General features: G+C 29.8%; 1 protein-coding gene across 6 annotated transcripts in view; it reads left to right on the top strand.

Annotated features, from left to right (window-relative positions):
* The window catches only part of subdued (anoctamin 1), a 219,881-nt gene that overhangs the window by 66,818 nt on the left and 132,312 nt on the right, over window positions 1–20,751 (top strand). For all 6 annotated transcript variants that reach the window (XM_085816779.1, XM_085816777.1, XM_085816780.1 and 3 more), the window contains one exon: window positions 17,325–17,485. In XM_085816779.1, coding sequence (XP_085672905.1) covers window positions 17,325–17,485 — 161 coding nt within the window. The remainder of the gene's footprint in view (window positions 1–17,324; window positions 17,486–20,751) is intronic.

The following is a 20,751-nucleotide window of genomic DNA, read 5'->3' as shown; positions in this document are numbered from 1 at the left end:
GCCCAGAAACGAAAACACAGTCAAAACAGTGGACTGCAAAGAGAAAATCGGCCCCCAAAAAAGCAAAACTGTTCCTTCTGCTGGGAAAGTGATAGCAACAGTTTGGGGAAAGTGATGGCAACAGTCTGGGACAGCCATGGGATTGTCTTAATTAGATTATCTTGAAAAGGGAAAAACCATTACTCTAGCATTATGCAATGTTGCTTGATAAGCTGAAGGCAGAAATTGCAGAAAAATGGCCACATTTACAAAAGAAAAAATTTGGTCTCACCATGACAATGCTCCATCTCACAGCTCAGTTACAAAGGCAAAAATCCATGAATTTCAGTTTGAACTGCTTGACCACTGCCCTATTCGCCAGACCTGGCACCAAGTGTCTTTTCTTTCTTCCCTAAGCTAAAAGAAGCACTTGGAGGTTAAAGATTTTCATCAAATGAGGAGATTATGAACTTTGTTGATAACTACTTTGCAGAGAAAGATTCTGCATATTATTTGGGTGGGTTAAAAGGATGGAAGCATCGCTGGAAGAAAAGGACATTATGTCAAGAAATAAAGGTAATTTTGGAGAAAAAATATAGTTTTTCTTTGTTAGGTCAGAAACTTTTCAGACAACCCTCGTATTTAATAAAATTTTCTAGCCATCATAAAGAAAACTCGTAAAGTTTGATACCCATATGACAAAATTCACCAAGATATTTAATTTCAAAATTTCCATTATTTGACATCATTTTGCATTTACATTAAGGAGCAAGTTAATAAATAAATTAGAATAATTTTATGCTTATTTTTTTCTCCTTAAATTCCATTCATTCATATTCTTTTGTGATTTATAAGTATTTTATTTTTTGTTATATTTGGTGCTCCAAAATAATTTTCACAAAAGTAATTTATAAGTTTTCAAACTCTAAAAAGACTATGAAGTTTTAATAAATTAGACTCATAATCTTATAATCATAAAAAAATGCATGAAAGTACAAATATTTTCACTTTTAAATAATGCAAATATGTATATTATTTTTATATGTTATTGGGTGTGTATTATTTTTATATGTTAGATACGTGCTCAGTGATGATTACAAGATGTACACAAAGATCCTACATTGCTAATCTACTATTCTATATTACAGTTATTAATAATTATAATAATAGATACAGTTACAGTTTACCTATATACCATCTCCCTCTTTTATCAAAAATAATAATAGTAAAATTCAACATATTCTTTTAAATAATAAGGTTTCTTAACAGTCCTACCAGATCGAGTAACATAGTTATGTTCATTTGAAAAATTTGATGATATTATGCCTCTTTCAGTATTTGGTGATACAACACTTCTGTTAAGTTTTGAAGGACTTACAGGCACATCTAAATTTGAAGTGCTCCTGTTATTCCTTGGTATCTTGGGTTCATCCATAACTTCATTTTCATAGTTGTTTTGCAGTGCAAACTCTTTCTGATTAGTTCCTTTAAGAAAGTCTCTTCTGTTCCTTTCTACAATTCTTCCTTCTGTTCTTATAATTCTGTATGAACGTGGTCTTTCTGCTTCTCTCTCCTGTTCCTTTCTACAATTCTTCCATCTGTTCATATAATCCTGTATGAATGTGGTCTTTCTGCTTCTGTCTCCTGTTCCTTTCTACAATTCTTCCATCTGTTTTTATAATCCTGTATGAACAGGGTCTTTCTACTTCTTCTATAATTTTCCCTCTTTAATTTAGTTTTTTCCCTTTCTCTTTTATGTACACATAATCTTCAACCTTCAACAGTCTTGCATTCCTATCATAACTTTTTTTTAAGATTTGTCTCTTCAGTAAATGTTGTTTATGGTCTTCATATTGTTTAGCTTGGACGAAATTTTCTTTTATAGGTATCAATCCATTTACTTTTCTTTCAAACATCAATTCTCAAGGCAACTTTTCATTAGAACCAGGATTTACTGTATAAATCCTTTGTACTAGGTTTAATTTTTGCAATGTAGGTAAACCTAAAATAGCTGGAACAGTTTTATCACATGCTACAACTTAAAATTCTACTTCATCCTTGTCCCCTTTTGATGTTTCACATAATAATTTGCATTTTCCGACTACATCAATTGCAGTACCATTGTAATTAAAGTGACTTTTGATTTAGTGAAACATTTATCTGTTAAATTTAATTGTTTAAATTTAGGCAATGGCAACACATTACATTGAGCTCCAGTATCCAACTTAACAAATAAATATTTAGATATGTTTACTTTTAGTTTTTCAAACCATTCTGTTCTTTTTTTAGAAAATGGATTTGTATCATCTACTGACCCTCAAATATATTCATTTCCATTATCATGCAACTCATGCTTTAAATTATTCTGTACAACATTAACATTTTTATAAGTGTACATTTTAGAAAAGTGATTTTCTTTTTACAGTACAAGCAAATCTTATTATAAGCAGGACAATTGTATAACTTATGTTCCATATGTATGTTATAGTTCCATATTTTCTACATGGTTTTGAATTATTATACAGTCAAAAGTCGTTAATTCAGACACCCATAATCCGGAATGATCTATAATCCGGACCTCAAAGCTACAAACTTTCCGCACACGCCTCGTGTTGACGCATGCGCAGAAAGTGATAGGCGTTTACGTGTGCGCGTAAGACCTTTACGGCTGCGAATATGCGCGTGCGCATAAAACGTTTTCGCATGCGCGTTTAATGTATAACAGATGGTATAAGCTAAGTTAAAATTATCTAATTCAGTTAATGTTGCAGATTGCGTTGTTCCTTAATCTTCGAATTGGATCCGGCTTATTATTTTTTGCAGACTGTTAGAGCAATTTTATAAAAGTAAGCTTGAACTTTTGATTATATCAAATAGAATTTCTGATATATATTTCCTAATATGTAAAGGATCTAAAGCTAAAGTATGTTTCGAAATCCAAAATCTGTTTATCAATTTCACGCTGCTCGGCGGGGGGAAAACGCTGCGGTGTGGAAGTTGATCTGTCAGCACTATCCTTATCTTCAGGGCAGATGTTTTTATTTTATTTGGCTTATAATTCTTTACTAAATGTAGTATTTTATCTCGATGTACTCCGTCTTTGATATGATTTAAAACAAGTTCCTCGTCATTATAATTCGCTTCCAATAGTGAAGAAAGTGACAGAGGTTTTTGAAAACGAAAAAATTTAGATTGACAAATTAGTCGGTATTCTCGACACAGCAATTATAGGACTTGAACAGCGGAACTTTGTAACTAAAAAAGAAATTATGTCTGTTTATAATAGAATTAAAGAGAAAGTAATATCACATGAAACGAAGCAACTTAAACAACTTACATTGAAAGAAATGTTTAATAAAGTAAACAAATAAATATTAAGCTTTTTCTTTTTGTAAATTTTGATATCCTTTAGATCATAATTGTTCTTTATTTCATAAATTACGGTTTCATATTTTTAATTTTGTAATTTCTGCATGCCATCTTACCGGATTTAAACTGATGATCTATAATCCGGAAAAATCGATAATCCGGAATCGCCGAAGTACCAATGAGTCCGGATTAACGACTTTTGACTGTACGCATTTCTTTGGTAGTGTGAAGATGATTTAGAACTTTGTTTTATATGATATGTTTTTTTTTTTTTTTTTTAACAAGACAGGCTTTTTTCCTCTGAAGGTGGAATTTCATTCCATTTAATCACTTCTATTTTATTTTCTTCAGTTAAAGTTTCCAGTTGAAGTTCTGCTAATTCAGAAACTTTACACGTTTTAATACATTTCTCCAATGTTAACTGATCTTAATTATCCATCTTTGAGATTTTTATTTAGAATTCTACTTACTATTCTATCTCATATTAAACTATCTTTTAATTCTGAAAATACACAGTCGCTACTTAATTTCTTTAAATCTTTTAAAAAATCATCAAACGATTCACCTACATGTTGTGTTCAACAGAAAAATATCTGTCTATCAACACTTTCATTTGCTTTCAGTATGCAAAAGTTTTCGAAAGCTTCAATTACTTTGTCAAAATCCTTCTTATCTTCTTCACTTAAAAGTATTCTTTCAAGTAACTTTTCAAGTGCTTCTTCACCAATAATATGCAATAAAATAGCAACTTTAATTTCAGGTGATTTAGTAATACTACCAGATGCTAACATATAAATTTGGAATTTTTGTTTCCATTTTTTCCAATTTTTGCTTAAATTACCTTCGAAATTTAGATTACTTGGTGGTAATAATCCATCCGTATTTAATTTAGGACTTAAATAGTTGTAAGGATTATGTTAAGTTTATTAACAGTTAAATTTTAAGTTGAAGTTCCTTTCCTGTCAAATTCTTAACTTCAACTTACTACTTCCGGCCAGAATGTAGTTTTGGAATCTTGCTGAATATTTAATGAGGAGGAGCGGTATTTAAACCACGAATCAGAGTTTCTGATTTACGCGCGTCTGCCTTTTTGGCCACTCTCTCTCTCAAAGCTGTTATTACGCTCGCCCGTACTCAGGCCCTTGATAAGCTTCGTAGTCAAATAAGTTAAGGGGCCAACTCGATTTTGAACCTTGATAGCTTTGGCTATACTTCTTTAGTTAATCTTAGTTTTAGTTTAATTCTTAGTCTTTTAAGTTCAAGTCCAAGTGCGGGCTTTGCTTGTATACTCCCAGGTGGAGTTTTGTTAAATCTTATTGGAATAATAAAGGGTTAGTTACCCTTCTATCTTGTTGCTTCTTGTCACGGAACTCAAGCGATTATTCGCTTATCAGTTCTTAAATTCTTCACTTCCAACATTAACTTAGAATTCCAAAGTGAGAAACTTTACATAGTTTATATATATATATATATATATATATATATATATATATACATATTTTTAGCCACTTCAAATAAAAATAAACAACACACTTACCAGGGATGGAAGTTGATTTCACCGTAAACAACTTCCCATCATGTTTTTGTTTAGAATACCTTTACGGTTATTCAGTGACGCTGCATGGTTCTGCAAAAAAGATTTTCTTTTTTAATCTATTGACCACTATGCCACATATTGTTCCTATATGTTAGATATGTGCTCAGTGATGATTACAAGATGTACACAAACATCCTACATTGCTAATCTGCTATTCTATATTACAGTTATGATTAATGATAATAATAGATACAGTTACATATATAACAGGGGGAGCAAATGTTCATTCAGAAGACGTTGTACCCTGGCTTACCATCGATGTGATGAATTAGAAATCATCTTCCAAAACACTTGCTCTTGGACATGCATTCCAAATATATAGTCCATTATAATCTGCCCTCTATCAAATTTCCTTAGATCATCAATCTTTCCCATCACTCGCAAAAGTAAGTGCAAGAATGATTCCTTACCTTCTCCAGCATCAGCTAAATACCATTCTCACTTAATCATGTGGCCTGCATGTCATCCGGATAAGTTCATTGTAAAATATGGAAATGCTCAAATGTTTTGGCTCGTCAGTGTATGCCTACTTTCAGTCGTCATCAGTGTACTACTAGTTCAGTCGTCGTCAGTGTACTACTACAAAGACACATGAACTTTTAAATTTCATCTCTCATTATTTTATTAATAAAATAATCTAAATAAGTGAGCTTTTATTTTCTTGTTTTAATTTGTGGACTCAAAAGAAAATTTTAACTTTCTGAGAATAATTTCTCTTCTTTTCTTTTGAACTTTGAAAATATGCTATGTAAGTGTTACATTAGACCAGTGGTTCTTAACCTGTTTTGCCTAATGCATGCATTTCAACATTGCTGAATCGTCGTTTCCCCTTTTCTGAAACATGAAAAATACATATAGAGTTATTTAGAATATTTTTAATGGGTTTTATAAATTGAATAACCAAAAAAAAAAAAAAAAATTGAGAAAATTATGATAAGTACCAAAAATTGAATAAAAGTAATTTTTTGTATTCATAAGCTAAAACTAAATACAGTACAAAGTCCGGATTCGTCAGCACTTTGGCAGTTCCGGATTTGGGATTTTTCTGGATGTTAGATCATTAATTTAAATCTGGTAAGATGGCATGTAGAAATTATACAATTAAAAATATGAAATTGTAATTTATGAAATAAAGAACAGTTATGATCTAAAGGGTATCAAAATTTACAAAAAAAAAAAACTTAGTATTTATTTGTTTACTTTATTAAACATTTCTTTCAATGTAAGTTATTTAAGTTGCTTCCACATAAAATTCAAAAAGTTCCCCCCCTTTTTTTTTCCCTTATGTCATATACAGTAGACTTTCCAATGCCATACTCCTTGCATAATTTGGAGATGGATGTGCCTTTATCCATTTTTTGAAGCAATTCCACTTTTTGTTTAATGGACATCGAAACATGGTTTCGCTTTGTAGATCGTTTGGCAGCTCAATTGGAAACTCTTTTCGACATAATTGAAAGTTCAAGCTTACTTTTTACAAAATTGCCGTAATAATAACATTCTGCAAAAAATAATAAGCTGGATCAAACAAGAAGATTAGGGAACAGCGCAGTACACTACATTAACTGAAATGCTTTAAAATCAATAAGGATAAAGGCCCGTTTCCACTGCTGCGTATGCGTTGCGGTTCCTATGCATTTCTCCAATCAGCGAGTTAATTCACTTTGATTGACATCTGCAATCCGGTCGATGTGCGGTGACGGATGACATACGGATGGAGTTCAATAATGTTCAACTTCTATCCGTATGTCTGCGGATGTGTTGTGGTCATGGGGTAAAAAAGGGCAATCAGGTGTTGTCACCAACAATTAATAGCGGCAAAAGTAGCGATGAACGATGGCTTAAAGAAAGAATGTTTTGCTAAAAAATACATTATAGCTGAATTAACATTATAAGGAGAAATTTGCATACTGAAAAAGTCAGCAATCAGCTGAATTCAGTTAAAAAAAGATAAGAAAAATAAGATAACTGCAACTACAGTACTTGTTCGCAGATAAAATCAGGCAGTCAAGAAAATCAGCGGCCAAAAATTATAATTCCAAGTCCATGAAATAGCAAAATTTGTCCTGACAATTATTTCCTAGTTCTGCATACTCATTTACCTTTAATGAAAATGAATGTCTGACTGTATCAAACTGCTATAGGAAATTAGATATGATTAAAAGATTTGTTATTTTTTTTCTTTTGAAACAGGTAAAAACTAAAAACGTTAATTATAAATTAAATTTGATAGCCTTTTAAATATTCCACTGCATTAAAGATTGTGTTAAATTTGTAGTTCCCTTTATAAATATATTTTTTTAGCTAACATATATTTGTAAGCACATGAAATATATTTTTAGCAGCCCATTTAACTTCAATCAGAATGCCACTTTAAAAGATAATGTTTTTTGTAAAAAATGTACTAGAAGCTGAAGAGCAAACTCTGGGGAATTTTTCAGACGATAGCACACTGAAATAGGACCAAAAAATTTAGTTTTAAGAATTGATTTACTTGATGATGTATATAAGCCAAAATATGCATACGACTCCCGTGTGATACTAGCTTAGTGGTAAAGCTGATGGTAATAATGTTTACTTTTGGGGATCGTGAGTTCGAATCCTATACGCTTTTTGCACCCTGTATGCAACTTTCTCAGCTTTTTGTTCCAATTTGATATATATTCGTGTTTTATAATTTATTTCTATTATTATATGCGTTAAATATATTGTTTTATTTATGCTTTTATTTATCTAAATTCCCCCCCCCCAAAGTTTGAAAATTATGTAATACTAATTTAAAGCATATCCTGTACATATATATTTGAATTTACCAAACATTCTCTATTCGTAAAAAGCAAATTTAAAGTTAATTAAATTTAAATGAAATTTAATGCAAACAAAGAAGTTATTAATTATTGCTGCAAACTAATTTACAATATCATTTAAATTCTGACAGCATTTGTAAATCAAGTGCAAGTATCAAAATCCATGAATAAATATATAATTCCAAAAATTTATTAATCCTAAAAAATTTATAAAAATGCATAAGTGAATAATGGGATAGATCATTAATCCTAAAAAAAATTATAAAAATGCATAAGTGAATAATAGGATAGATTATTAATCCTAAAAAAATTATAAAAGTACATAAGTGAATAATAGGATAGCTTATTAATCCTAAAAAATTTATAAAAACGCATAAATGAATAATAGAATATATTTAATCCAAAAAAATTATAAAAATGCATAAGTGAATAATAGGATAAATAAATTTTTGGAATTATATATTTATTCATGGATTTTGATACTTGCAATTGATTTACATATGCTCTCAGAATTTAAATGATATTGTATATTAGTTCGCAGCAATAATTAATCATTTATGTGTTTGCATTAGATTTAATTTAAACTTAATTAACTTTAAATTTGCTTTTTACGAATAGAAAATGTTTGTTAAATTCAAATTTCATTCCTTGCAGCAATGGCACAAGAGAATTATCGTAATTTCTGGAAGAAAGGCCGCATCAGCGTAAAAGCCGCAATAGATTAAATTGCGCGTGACATCGTCGTGGGCCGTATAGATGCAAAAACTCAACCTAAGTCCTGATATATGACATACCAGTTAAGAAAAATGCATGAAATGAAACCATAACTAAAAAATAAATTAAAGGTAAGAAATGTATAGCTTCTGTGCCGTTTAGAGACATTTTCAAAAATTTTCCGCTCCCTAATTAAAAACTATCCAATAAGTACTTGTACCCTAACTGATGGGATCTGTATTTGGCAGAATGCCAAGAAAAATCCATTCATGCTGAAGGGGAAATACGTCAGAGTTCGTTATTGCGAGGCAGGTGGAGTCGTGTCCGCCTTTGAAAAAAATTGCAGAAAAGGCAGGGGTGGAAAGAGGATGGGTCCTGGAAGATTCATCGAATGGCAGAGGAGAGAGACTATTCAAACTGATGAGAATGTTGATTTGAAAGGGGGAAGAATGTTATTGTTCTGAGACCTCGTTTAGGGTGAATAAGGCATGTAGGTCCGTTCAAGGGAAAGAACGTAAACAAAATAACGTTCGCAAAAAGCAACTGAGTGGTCTTTTGTGTGGGAACAGCACCAATCTATGCACAATGACAAGGCCATCCAAACTATGTACAATGACCATCATAGGAAATATTTTATTTTTAGTGCATGGGTAGAAATGCCGCACCCGCTGAAAATTTAAGTTTTAAACACGTAAACGCAGCGGCGTTTCTTCCGGAAATTACGGTATTTAAATTTAATTTATTTTGAAACCCTGTAGATATATATATATTTTTTCGTTTCACTTTTATGTGAATGTATACTACTCTAAACTTTCATTCCAATTAACTTGAGACAGTATTAATGCCCTAAAAATTTTTTTAACAAAAAATTACTGTAATAATTGCTTTTAAATTCAGTCCTCTCCAGCAGAAGCATAGGAATTAATAAATTAAATATTTCCATTTTCTTTACCTAATGTGTGTATATATAAAGAGAAATATATTGTTTTTATAACTTCTTCTATAAAAAGAGATATGAATTAAAAATGATATTTTATGGATTATGCATAAAATATAACTGCCCATAGTGCATTTTAAAACAAATGAGATTTCTAATAAATTATCGAGCTATGACCCTGAAGTCAACGGTATACAAACATAGCAAATTTTGTGTAAATATTGTGAACCTTTCTTTACAGTTGCTCTGTATTTTTAAAGTACCAACAATTTTTTAATTCCTTTAACTCTTTTATTTTATTTATTTATTTGTTTATTTTTTCACTAACAGTACATTTTAGTTTTAATAATATGTATATTATTTCATTAATATTTAAGGCTTCTAGAAACGCAAAAAAAATTTTTTAATTTACTTCAGCTTCTATGGAATTAGTGATGTTCATAATATGCATTATAACCTTACTTATCTAAAGATTGCTAGCGTACTTTACTTTCGTAGTTCATAAGCAGAAATAAAAATTTTCAATAACATGGAATTTAGTAACCAAAACTTGTCAGGATCCATATCAAATCCAAAACAAACAATACTCGCTTAAGCGGGAAAAATTCAGATGTTCAGCGTCGTAACTCGCGAACTGCTTGTTTGGCGCCAAAATATTACAGTGACACCTAGCGGTGGAAAATGAAAATATTCTACGGATACGCAGCAGTGGAAATGCTTGTACGGATGCCGTAGGTGTGTCTTCAATTGACGCAACGCGTTCGTATGCAGTAGTGGAAACGAGGCTTAATTTTAACCTAGCCTTATAGCATCCATTATACATTATTGGCTGTATATCCTAAGATTGGCGATAAAAGCCAAGTTGTTTCGCTAAATTTTGTCTTGCTCCTATTGCGTACTGAATTAAGCCTGAATTGCATCAGTTTAGTTATTTACTATAACTATGTTTATTTCTTGCACATGTTTAAAACTAATCTGAGTCCTGAATAAATAAACTCCCACATATACTTAATGCTTTATCTAGGGCTGGCATTAAATACCACCTGGTGCAGTCTCTATGGGTCCTAAATTCTACTACAAAGCGCCTTCCTAAGTTCTAAATTTTCACCGCACCTAAACTTTGCATCCCAGTGCTTTCCCTAAATCATAAAAAACTTCTCATCCCTTAATTTTGCCGCTTGGTGCTTCTCCAAATTCCAAAAATTTCGTCTTCCCTAAATTCTGCCGCCACTTCTGGGTTTATGGTGAAGAACATTTCAGTTATTCTTAATTAAAATAGCACTAAATGTAATCTTTTGGCCTATGAGTTTCATTAACAAAATCTATTTTTAGCCTATGAAAAGAAATTTTTGTTGAATTTTTCCTTATCAACATTTCTTAGAGCATTTTAAAATCTATAATCATCGTTAAGCATAATGTTAGCATAAAATGTTACCATACCCTTGTTATTCATTTACTAATATAAAAAAAAAAAAAAAAAAAAGTTTAGACGTCACTGCATGAATTATTACTGAAGCTGTCATGTATTGCTAAACATGCAGTGATGAAAGCAAAATATAACAAATAATGACTCACCAGGTTTGCGTCAGGGATTTAAAATAGGTGAATGTTTCGGTTTGAGATGTATGCCAAGCAGATACTCAGCTAAGGAGCCAAATTATTAATCTCACAAATTTATGCTTACATGATTGTTTTTCCATAATGAGAGATTTTATTTAGTGCCTAAGTGAAATTAAGAATCAGAATTTTTAAGTGAAAATCTCCATATGTTATATTATGGAAGAAAAAATTAAATGGGCATGCATAAAGCACACACACAAAAAAAGTTTGTGGCTTTGAGGTCCGTATTTTAGATCATTCCAGATAATGGACGTTCAGATTTCGGACTTTGTACTGTACTAAAATAAAAGACTGCTTGCCTTCCTCCTCAGAAACTATGAAATTTACCACCCACAAAATGAATTCGTCCTTGGTTGGGGACCCCTGTATCTGTCGCTAAAAGCACATTCTTCAAGGAATCGTACTGGAATCTTTTAAGGACTTTAGTAAAAGAATACCTTAAAACAGTAGGCGAGCCTTTAAATTGTGCCTTCTCTTTAACCTTATGTATAGTCGTACTGGAATCTTTTAAGGACTTTAGTAAAAGAATACCTTAAAACAGTAGGCGAGCCTTTAAATTGTGCCTTATCTTTAACCTTACGTATAGTTTTTGTTAAAAATTAAGGCTACTTAATATTTACTTTTATTTCTGTTTGTTTATGAAAAAAATGAAAATATTTTTTTGCCAAGTTAGAGAAGTTTATGAATTTTTAAGGAAATTCATTTGTATGAAAGGTCTAAAATTCCTCAATTTCTTATTTTTTATAGAAATTTGAAAAGCTTGAAGATTTTTAGGTGGGTCATAAAAGTTTCTTGAAACTTATTGAAACCTGTAAATATTTTTAAATGTCACGAGTTCTTCTGATTTTGTTTTAAAATGAAGACAAAACTTGCTTGTTACAAATTACCATTCTCATATAGCATGAAATGTGAATGTGTAATTAAGCATGATAATTAACATTGCAGTGCTATTAATATGTACTGTTTGGAAGTTAATTAATTTAGAACATTGAATCATATAAAAATTATATAATTTTGACTGATTAAAATGGAATGCATTTTAATTTATTTAATTGTATACATAGTAATATTGAGTGAAACAGTATTAGGCATAGATATAACTATTGTGTAAATTTAAAGAAATTTCTGTGGGAGTCCTTCACATTAAGAAATAATCAAGACTGCATTTTCTGGAAAACACTTTTGTTCATATTAATTTACAGAGGGTGTTCACACTTTTTTTTACTGATTTTTCAGAGATTTATATATAAACAAACCTTAGAATTTTATTTTCTAGTATGTTCAGTCTGATAGCCCGTTTATTGAACTGTCATATTACATCTTGATTTCGAAGATAAAAATCTTTTTCTTAAACATCAAGGTTGATTTTATTCCACTCATCCTTCACAATCTTCTAAATGTTTTGGGATGCCACTAATAAAGAGCTTGTTTTAAAAGTCCAAATGCACAGTAATCCATAAGAGACACATGACTTGGTTGGGATGATGCATTTAAAGCGATAAGCTTCAATTCTGGTTTCATTTCTCTCTCTCTTTCTTTTTTTTTTTTTTTTTTTTTTTTTTTTTTTTAATAGAGCAGTAGATTTGGTAGTATGGCTTGAAACCTTATCCTGCTGGAACTTAGCACAGTGAAGATTGTTTGAATAAAGAGACGGAATTTCTTCTTTAAAAATAAGTTTAAAACATATTTTTGATAGTAATCTGAATTTTGATTTTTTTTTTTTTTTCCTACTTTTCTTATTTTGAGTTCCTTGTTATAAGAGAATCCAGTAATAACTATAAAACCTTTAGAAAAACTTTCCTTTCTTCTCTTTTTCAGTAGTATATAGATCACTTTTTATTGCAATCAGATAAGTATATTCAATCCTCATCAAACTATATATTTCCATAATGCTGCAGACGATAAATAAGCCTTATTTCAATTTGATGCCAGATGCATTTGTATTTTAAAATTAATATTTAAATTCATGGAGGAAATCAAAATCATTGCAAAAATGTGTAAACTTCCTCCATATTTAAGGTAAACATAGATATTAGCAAATGTTAGTCAGTAGGTTTATAGAAGCAAGAAGCATGAAAAATTGGTTATGCCATCACCCAAATTCTGGCCAGACCTTCCGATTGCTAGCCGCATATGCTTTCCAGTTATACCATGAAGACATGCTGTGAAAAGGGGGAACCTTACAATGTAAACAAAAATTTATTTTAAATCCTATGTATGTGTGTATTTTATGTATTTATATATCCACAACCAATGAAATAAAAACAGCTGTTTATAATTTGGAAATAACTCTAATTTTTCATGTCATCAACCAGTTTTGTCTGAAATTATCTGACAAAGAATTTTATTAAAACATGCACTAGTCATTTGAGCAGCCAAAAATTCCTCATGATATTTAAAATAACAACAGAATAGTTACTTATTTTCTCAACTCAATCCTACATACATTCACATAAATACAAATCTATGTTATATTGTATAGCTCCAAAGTTTTTGTTGCATCATTTCAATAAATCCCACAGACCATCAATGTTTTGAATTCTGCACCAGTACTAGAATGCACAAAATAATATTGGTGACCTTCCAAGAATACAAGGCATTTGTAGATTTAAAAAAAAAAAAAAAAAGTTCAATACTTCCATGCAGTTTTATTGAAAATCAGTTGGGGTTTCATAAAATCGAATCTGAGACCATAAGAGCTAATTGTAATAGCATGCTCATCCGTTTGGGTCTAAATATCGCTGTTTAGTAACTTTTTTTTAATCAAATGATTAACAGCAAAATTCACAAGTGCTTTCGGTTTATATATAGAGGACCATCTTTAAAATGCAGAAAGAGTTTTGAAAATCATATCAAGTAAAATAAAGTATTATTTAAATTAATATTCAAAAATTAGGATTAATTTGTTAAAGCACATCTGCCAAACTTATTTAAAAACATTCATTTGTACATTATGTATTAAATCCCTTGATTCAAAAGTCATATTAAGAGAAACAGATGGTGCAATATAGAAAGAAATGTAGTGTTTCCAATCTTTACTTAGATTTTCAAATTTTAATCATCCTTCTTAATTAAGGATTTATATGTATTTCAAGCTTTGTAATAAAAATATGCCAGTGAAGAAACTATGCATAATTTTTATTTCAAATCTAATTCAGATAATGTATACAAACTTTATTTAGCAACTTTGTGTAATTTATTTTGACTATATGATTTTATAATTCACTGCATTAATCAGTTTTTGTTAACTGCTCTATATTTTATGTTAAATAACACTAACAGTTCCCCCCCCGAACATGCCAGCCATGTATATTTTGATTATTAAACAAGCAATTTAAACTAGATATTTCACATTTCTTCTAAAATAACCTTTTGTTATTAAATATTTGAGATACATAAAATTTTCAAAACAGTTTTATTATTCTTAGCAGCAATCAAATTACTGATAAAATACAACAATGCAACTGTTGTTTTTCATCAGTAAATATGTTAATGACATGGAATTTAAACTTAAGTTTTGCCTAGCAACACAGTAAAATCTTTTTCCATAGTCTTGTTGCCTGACAGCATTTCATTTACACAAAGTAATTATGTTCTCAAGTTGCTTTATTAAGCCAATTAGAAAAGTAAAAGCAAGTGACTTGATTTGTATCTAATAGGAGACCTCCATTGATCTCACCACAAATATAATAATCTGCAAAGTTTTCAATTCCCTTATTTTTTGAGGGTATAATTTTCAAAATAAGTTGTAATAATAAGCAGGATGCTTAACATAAATAATAATATGCACATGCTTAACATAATATTCAAAATAAGTTGTAATAATAACATGCTTAACATCAAACAGAAAGTAGCAGTGATTAAAGATGCTGAGAAGAATGCAAAAGGAAAATAGTAAACTTAATAATAATAATAATAATGAAGTGGGAATGGAGAGCAGTTATTTAGGAAATATAATGTAGATATTGAATCATTTATTTATATAAAAAGAAAAATAAATTGATTACTGATTGTTATTTCATATATATAACATACTTTGCTGAATAATTAGATTTATAACAATATTCAAGTTTTAAGCTACATATTAGGTTTTTGATTACATTAAAGAGGTAGACAAAATTTTATAAATAAAATAAAAATCTAATCATTATTTTATGTAATTATTATGCAAATAATTAATTGACATGAAAATTATTATTTTGCATATAATAATAAAATAATACAAAATTATTATAAGCTACAGGTAAAAACTGTAATGATTTTTATATTAAGATTTTGTTAATTACAGAAATGATAAAACATTTGTTTCAACTGAAAAAAATCAGGAAAACACCTCGGCTGTATTCAAACTTGCAACCTGATGGTCCACATAAAATTCAGCACTTCTGTAAATGTGCTAAGTGATCAAGCTAGTTAGGTTTAATCCAAAAGTTCAAAAGACACTGACAGTAGGAAATAAAAAATATGATGAAATGCAAACAGATAATGAAATAGTTTTTCTTGTTTGTCAGACAAAACATAAGAATAGAGTTATTCCCTTAAATAGGAAAAATGTTCTAGCAGCTTTAGTTAATGCTAACAAATGTATAACAAATGCTAACAAAAGTAAAAAATTACATCGCTCTGTGGTTTACACTAATAAATCACTTATGTCAAAATGAATTAATATTCTATCATTTATAAAGATGTCAATCGGAAATTATTATCCAAAATAAATGTTGCATCATAATTGTTAAAATAATAACAAACTCTAAACAATTCGTGTGTTCTTTAAACAATTATGTTCTAATTCATTAGCCACTATTGCTTTTCAAGTCACTATCGATTCATTAGCCACTATTTATTTTTACATTCAGTTTCATTGGCTTTCACCAAATAAGTGACCAGCAGCACTGCATTCCATCATGGTCAATAATCACAATTCTTGGCACAGGCACCAAAGACAAGTATCTGATGCACCTACAATATGTTTCTCCATGTAGGTGGACTGGTGCAGGTGCTGCAGACATCAAAAGATACTTGTATGGACATATGTCTGCTCATGTAGATGCCTTAAGATTTGCATAAGGTTCATTATTAAAATTGCTTGGATGTAAAAATTTGTATTCTTGGCTTTACATTTGAAAATGACAACTAACTTTTAAATATTACTATCATCCATTTTACTGCTTCTGTCGTTTGAATGTGCACATTGATATTTTTTATACATTGAATGGGAAAAAAATGCATGTTTTTTCTTGTTACAATAAGTAATTGTATTTGCTTTCTGATATTAAAATTTGCTGTAATGTTAAGTTACTTGCCATATAAAATTTGATATGAAGCATTTCTTTAAAATTTCATTTGTATCAATTTTATTTGTATGCCCCTTTGTATTAGAATGGTGTGTGTATGTATGCATGACATTTTTGCTATATTCATATGCTATTTCAAAGTTTATTTAATATTGTTGCACGCAAAATTTTCTTCTGCATAGCTTCAGTGTAAATAAGGTTTTTGAAATGTTTATGCATATTTGTTATTATATAAATTCATTTCCTGAAATTTTACAAATAAATAATTAATTTTAAAATTATGTTTTTAGTGGTTACTCATTAGGTCATCAAAATCTAAAATGGTAAAATTTTTCTGTGTGATGCAAATGTGAAATATTAAGAATTCATTTCATAGTTCCCCCATATGTTTTTCCTTAGAGAGTCTATAATAACAACTAAATTTTTTTAATAAAAATTTAAGTTAATCTCTTTTAAATTATTTTAATTTATGCTTTAGGTGTCTGAAGAATTCCATGTGTAAAATTTCATGGCATTTCATTTCATTCTCTTCATAGCAAAATGTTAAATAAAAATGTGTACATGACATGTTCAATGTAATCTAGGTACCTTCAAATGTGTTTCAGTTTAGAATTTCTAATTTAAATCCCTTAAAATGAAAAATTCTATGAAAATTCAATTTGCTAATTTAATTGTTACAGTTTTAATTTAGTTTCAAATCAGCTAATCATTTTTAAATGTAGAATATATGTTTTTATTTATGCTTATCCATGTGTATTTAATTAATTATTTTAACCTGTTAAGTAAATATCATGTAAACTTAGGTTTAAAGAAAAAAGTTTAAATACTATTTAGTCACATTTTATGCATTACTTTGTAAACCACTAAAAAAAGTTGTTGGTTCACTTTTAATAATAAATATAAAATCATTTGAAAAGAGTATAGAGAAATTTTAGTTTAAAAGATATTTATGCTTCGTTTGCATTGTATTAATCTTTTTTGGTAAAATAAATCTTTTGTTTTGATAGGTACCTGATTTTGATTTTTCAAAGTACTATTTCCGAAATTTATTCAGTCGCATGTCTGGCTTATCTCGCAGTGTTTCAGATCTCATGAATCCAGATGCATGTGGTGTACGCTTTAAAAATTATCGTTTTTCCACTGTTTATGCAAGAGATAAAGAATATTTGTAAGTTTTTTTATAATTAATATTTATCAGAAGTATTTGTAGCATATTGTATTTGATTGAGAACTTCTAGGTTTGCATGCCATCATTCATTTGCTCTGATTTAAAGAAATAAAAATTTAAATCTAGGTAAACTAATTGAATTTGAATCATACATAGTCATTATGAAACACTCATAGCTATTTTCCTAAGTACGATTTGTAACCCCGCGGCTCAACAAGCGCCAGCTAGCGGCTGCCAGAACAAAACACCAGCCAACAAAGACTATAGTAGTCAGTCGATGTACTGAACTCAAGACACTAAGCATGGTGTTCCCAGAGATTTACTTTGTAACTTTAATATGTAGTTATAACGCCTTTAATTGTGTTATCTTAATTGTGTTTTGTTAATTAAAACTGTTTTAAAAGGCTAAGTGAGTCTTTTGTTTATGGTATTTTTGGTTATAGATTGTATTTATAACTTTAATAACTTGTTTATAACTTAAAAACTTATAACTAAAAAACTGCCTGTTTCATATTTGTCAGTTTATCATGTAAGTGTAATTAAGAAATGTTATAATTAATAGAGAATATTCTTTGCAGAGAAATTCCTTTCCTGGTTTTCTTGCATAATTTTAAGTTTTCTGTCTGACAAATAATATATCGAAATTCAAAATACTAATTTTTTGGTTGAGACATCTGTGTTGAGGCATTATCTTTTCATGCCACACTGGAAAGGGAAGAAAAATCCTAGTAACTTCCTAACAAAATTCTGTTATGATTAATTATTGAGGAAGCTTACAGTATTTAAACTAAGCTGGGGAAAGAGAGTAAAAGAAAAAAAGGTAAAGTGAATTTTCTCTTTATATTGAACAAAATGCTGTCTAATTCACTAATAATTTCTAATAATAATATTTCTATAAAGTTCAAAATTTGGAAATCTAATATCCAAACCTCCAGACCACTATCAATATTTTTCCTTTGTTTTACAAAGCTTAGGAATGGTGAATGTGAGTACAAAGTAAGTAGGCTGCAAATGCAATTTTTCTACCCTTTAACTGAAATTGCTGCATGTCACCTTTAAACACCTGCTGGTTAGAGAATTGCTCTGTGGCTCGTATACACTGATTCAAAAAAAAAAAAAAAAAAAAAAAAAAAAAAAACTGAAAGGTTTCAGATTTTAAATTACGTACAAAGAGGCATTTTTTTAACATTTTGTGTTTTACCTTTATTTATTAAATATCATGTTCTTTGCACTTAAACCATAAAATTCAGTTCAACAACAATGTCGCAAAATAATTTTAAAATGAGCATATCTTTAGAATTTCTGATATACATTTCCACGTGCAAAAGATAAAAAAGTTCCCCCCCCCCGACTCAAATTATGCCAAACTGCCAAGTTTTGTAAAAATTGCATGAGTAGTTTTTAAAAAATTACCTCTCAAAATTTTAGCTCCTCAATGTTAACTGAATTTGATATATATTTATTAATATCTCTTTTTTTATTAAACTTGATTATTCTTTTCGTATTTTGAAATTTAGGTTCATTCCAAATAAAATTCGCCAATTTTTTATGATTTATTTTTAAAATTTGTATTTTAAAATCATTTTTATACATTTTTCAAAAAAAATGTGAATTATAACCTATACAGTTTTTGCCATCATCTTAAAGTTGATGTATTCCTAAGCATACCTTTATTTTATACCTTAGTTTTTTTATTCAAAATTTCCTAAGATATACATGAATTTACATTTTGGAGCGTTTTGAAATTTGGCGTATTTATGATAAGCGATATAATAACGAAAATGTGGTGCATTTTGTTAAAATTATTTGAAGGTGTGAACAATGACTTTTTCCCCCGCTCGTGCACAAAGGAAAATAGGTTGCTATAAATTAAGAAGTTTGCTAAGTGAATTATTCTTGGTGCAAATTGCAAAAAATTTGCCTAGATAAATTTTTAAATTTCTTACTAAATATTACAAAGTTTAATATCTAGGCATAATTTGAGTCTTAGAATCGAAATATGGAAAAAAAGTAGAATTTTTTGTCAAAATACTTATGTTAGAACAATGCTGTATATAAATCTAATATATATCCCAAGTCGTGCCTTTGATACATGGAGAACGCAATCTGAATTTCATCAGTCGGCCCAGTAGAATGGGAGATAAAGAACTGTTCTCCCTCCCCAATACATTAACTCAATGAAGAGATCAGTCTCTTTTTTTCTCAGAGTTGTCAGTTAATTTGTATGATTATTTTGATATGCTGTGATTGTTTTTGGTATAGCAACTAGAAGAAATGTTGCCAAAAGTTTTTTTGCAACAATATGGCTCTCCTGTCGTCAGGCTACAAATGTACGTGTTCCTTGATGAAATATTCACAGAACGTTAGATTGGGAAAGGTGGACCAATTTCATAGCCACCTCTTTCTTAGGTTGTCAGACCGCTCAACTACTTTTCCTAGAGATACCCAAAGAACCGAGTTTATGTTGCAGAAATTTGCAGTATCAAAGAATTAAAAAATTGAAACACCATAGAAACAGCTACTGTGACTCCACAAAATTTTCCAGTTTATCTCTGTGCCATTGCTTTACATGGGTTTAACATTCTGCATTTAGTTTGTTAAAATATTATTCGTATTTCTAAATAAGTTCAAAGTTTTAATTAAATCACAAGTATCAAGTAGCATAACGTAAAAAATGAAAATAAATAAAGATACATCAAAAATTTTTAAAAAATTATTTTACTAATGTCTTGATTTTTTCTTCATAATACTTATTGCCTGAAGAAAACTTTAATGCTTTAATGATTTTCTTGAGGCATTTTTCAAACATAACTACAGTTGTCTTCCCTTTTTTACACTCCTCAAAAGTGAAATTGCAACGCCAAGAAAGAATGCTCGTAGCGTCATGCAAATTGCAGGATCAAGAGTTACGAGATGAATATGCAAATGATTAAAAAAACAGACACATAAAATTATTAAAAACCAATTTATTTAGTATCTAATCTGCCCACCTCGGTCAGTGATACAGGCCGCAGTCCGGCAAGGCATGCTATCTTTGAGGTTAGACACTGATGGTTGCCTGGGGCAGCCTTTGTCAAGCCACATCCACTGACGCACGCAGATTATCCAGGGTTTGCGACCGTGTTCCTTTGTTAATGTCACGTCCAATGACATCCCACAGGTGTTCAACTACCAGCCAGGGTAGGATGTCAAATACGGTCATTCTATCAAGAGTACACCGTGCGACATGCGGTTTGGAATTGTTTTGCTGAAATACCATGTTGGAT

This window comes from Stegodyphus dumicola, chromosome 5 (genome assembly GCF_044657685.1).
Source record: "Stegodyphus dumicola isolate Sdum_Otavi_A_Nest chromosome 5, ASM4465768v1".
NCBI lineage: Eukaryota > Metazoa > Arthropoda > Arachnida > Araneae > Eresidae > Stegodyphus > Stegodyphus dumicola.
The sequence above is the reverse complement of the archived record's forward strand: the minus strand, read 5'-3'. Positions and strand labels throughout refer to the sequence as shown.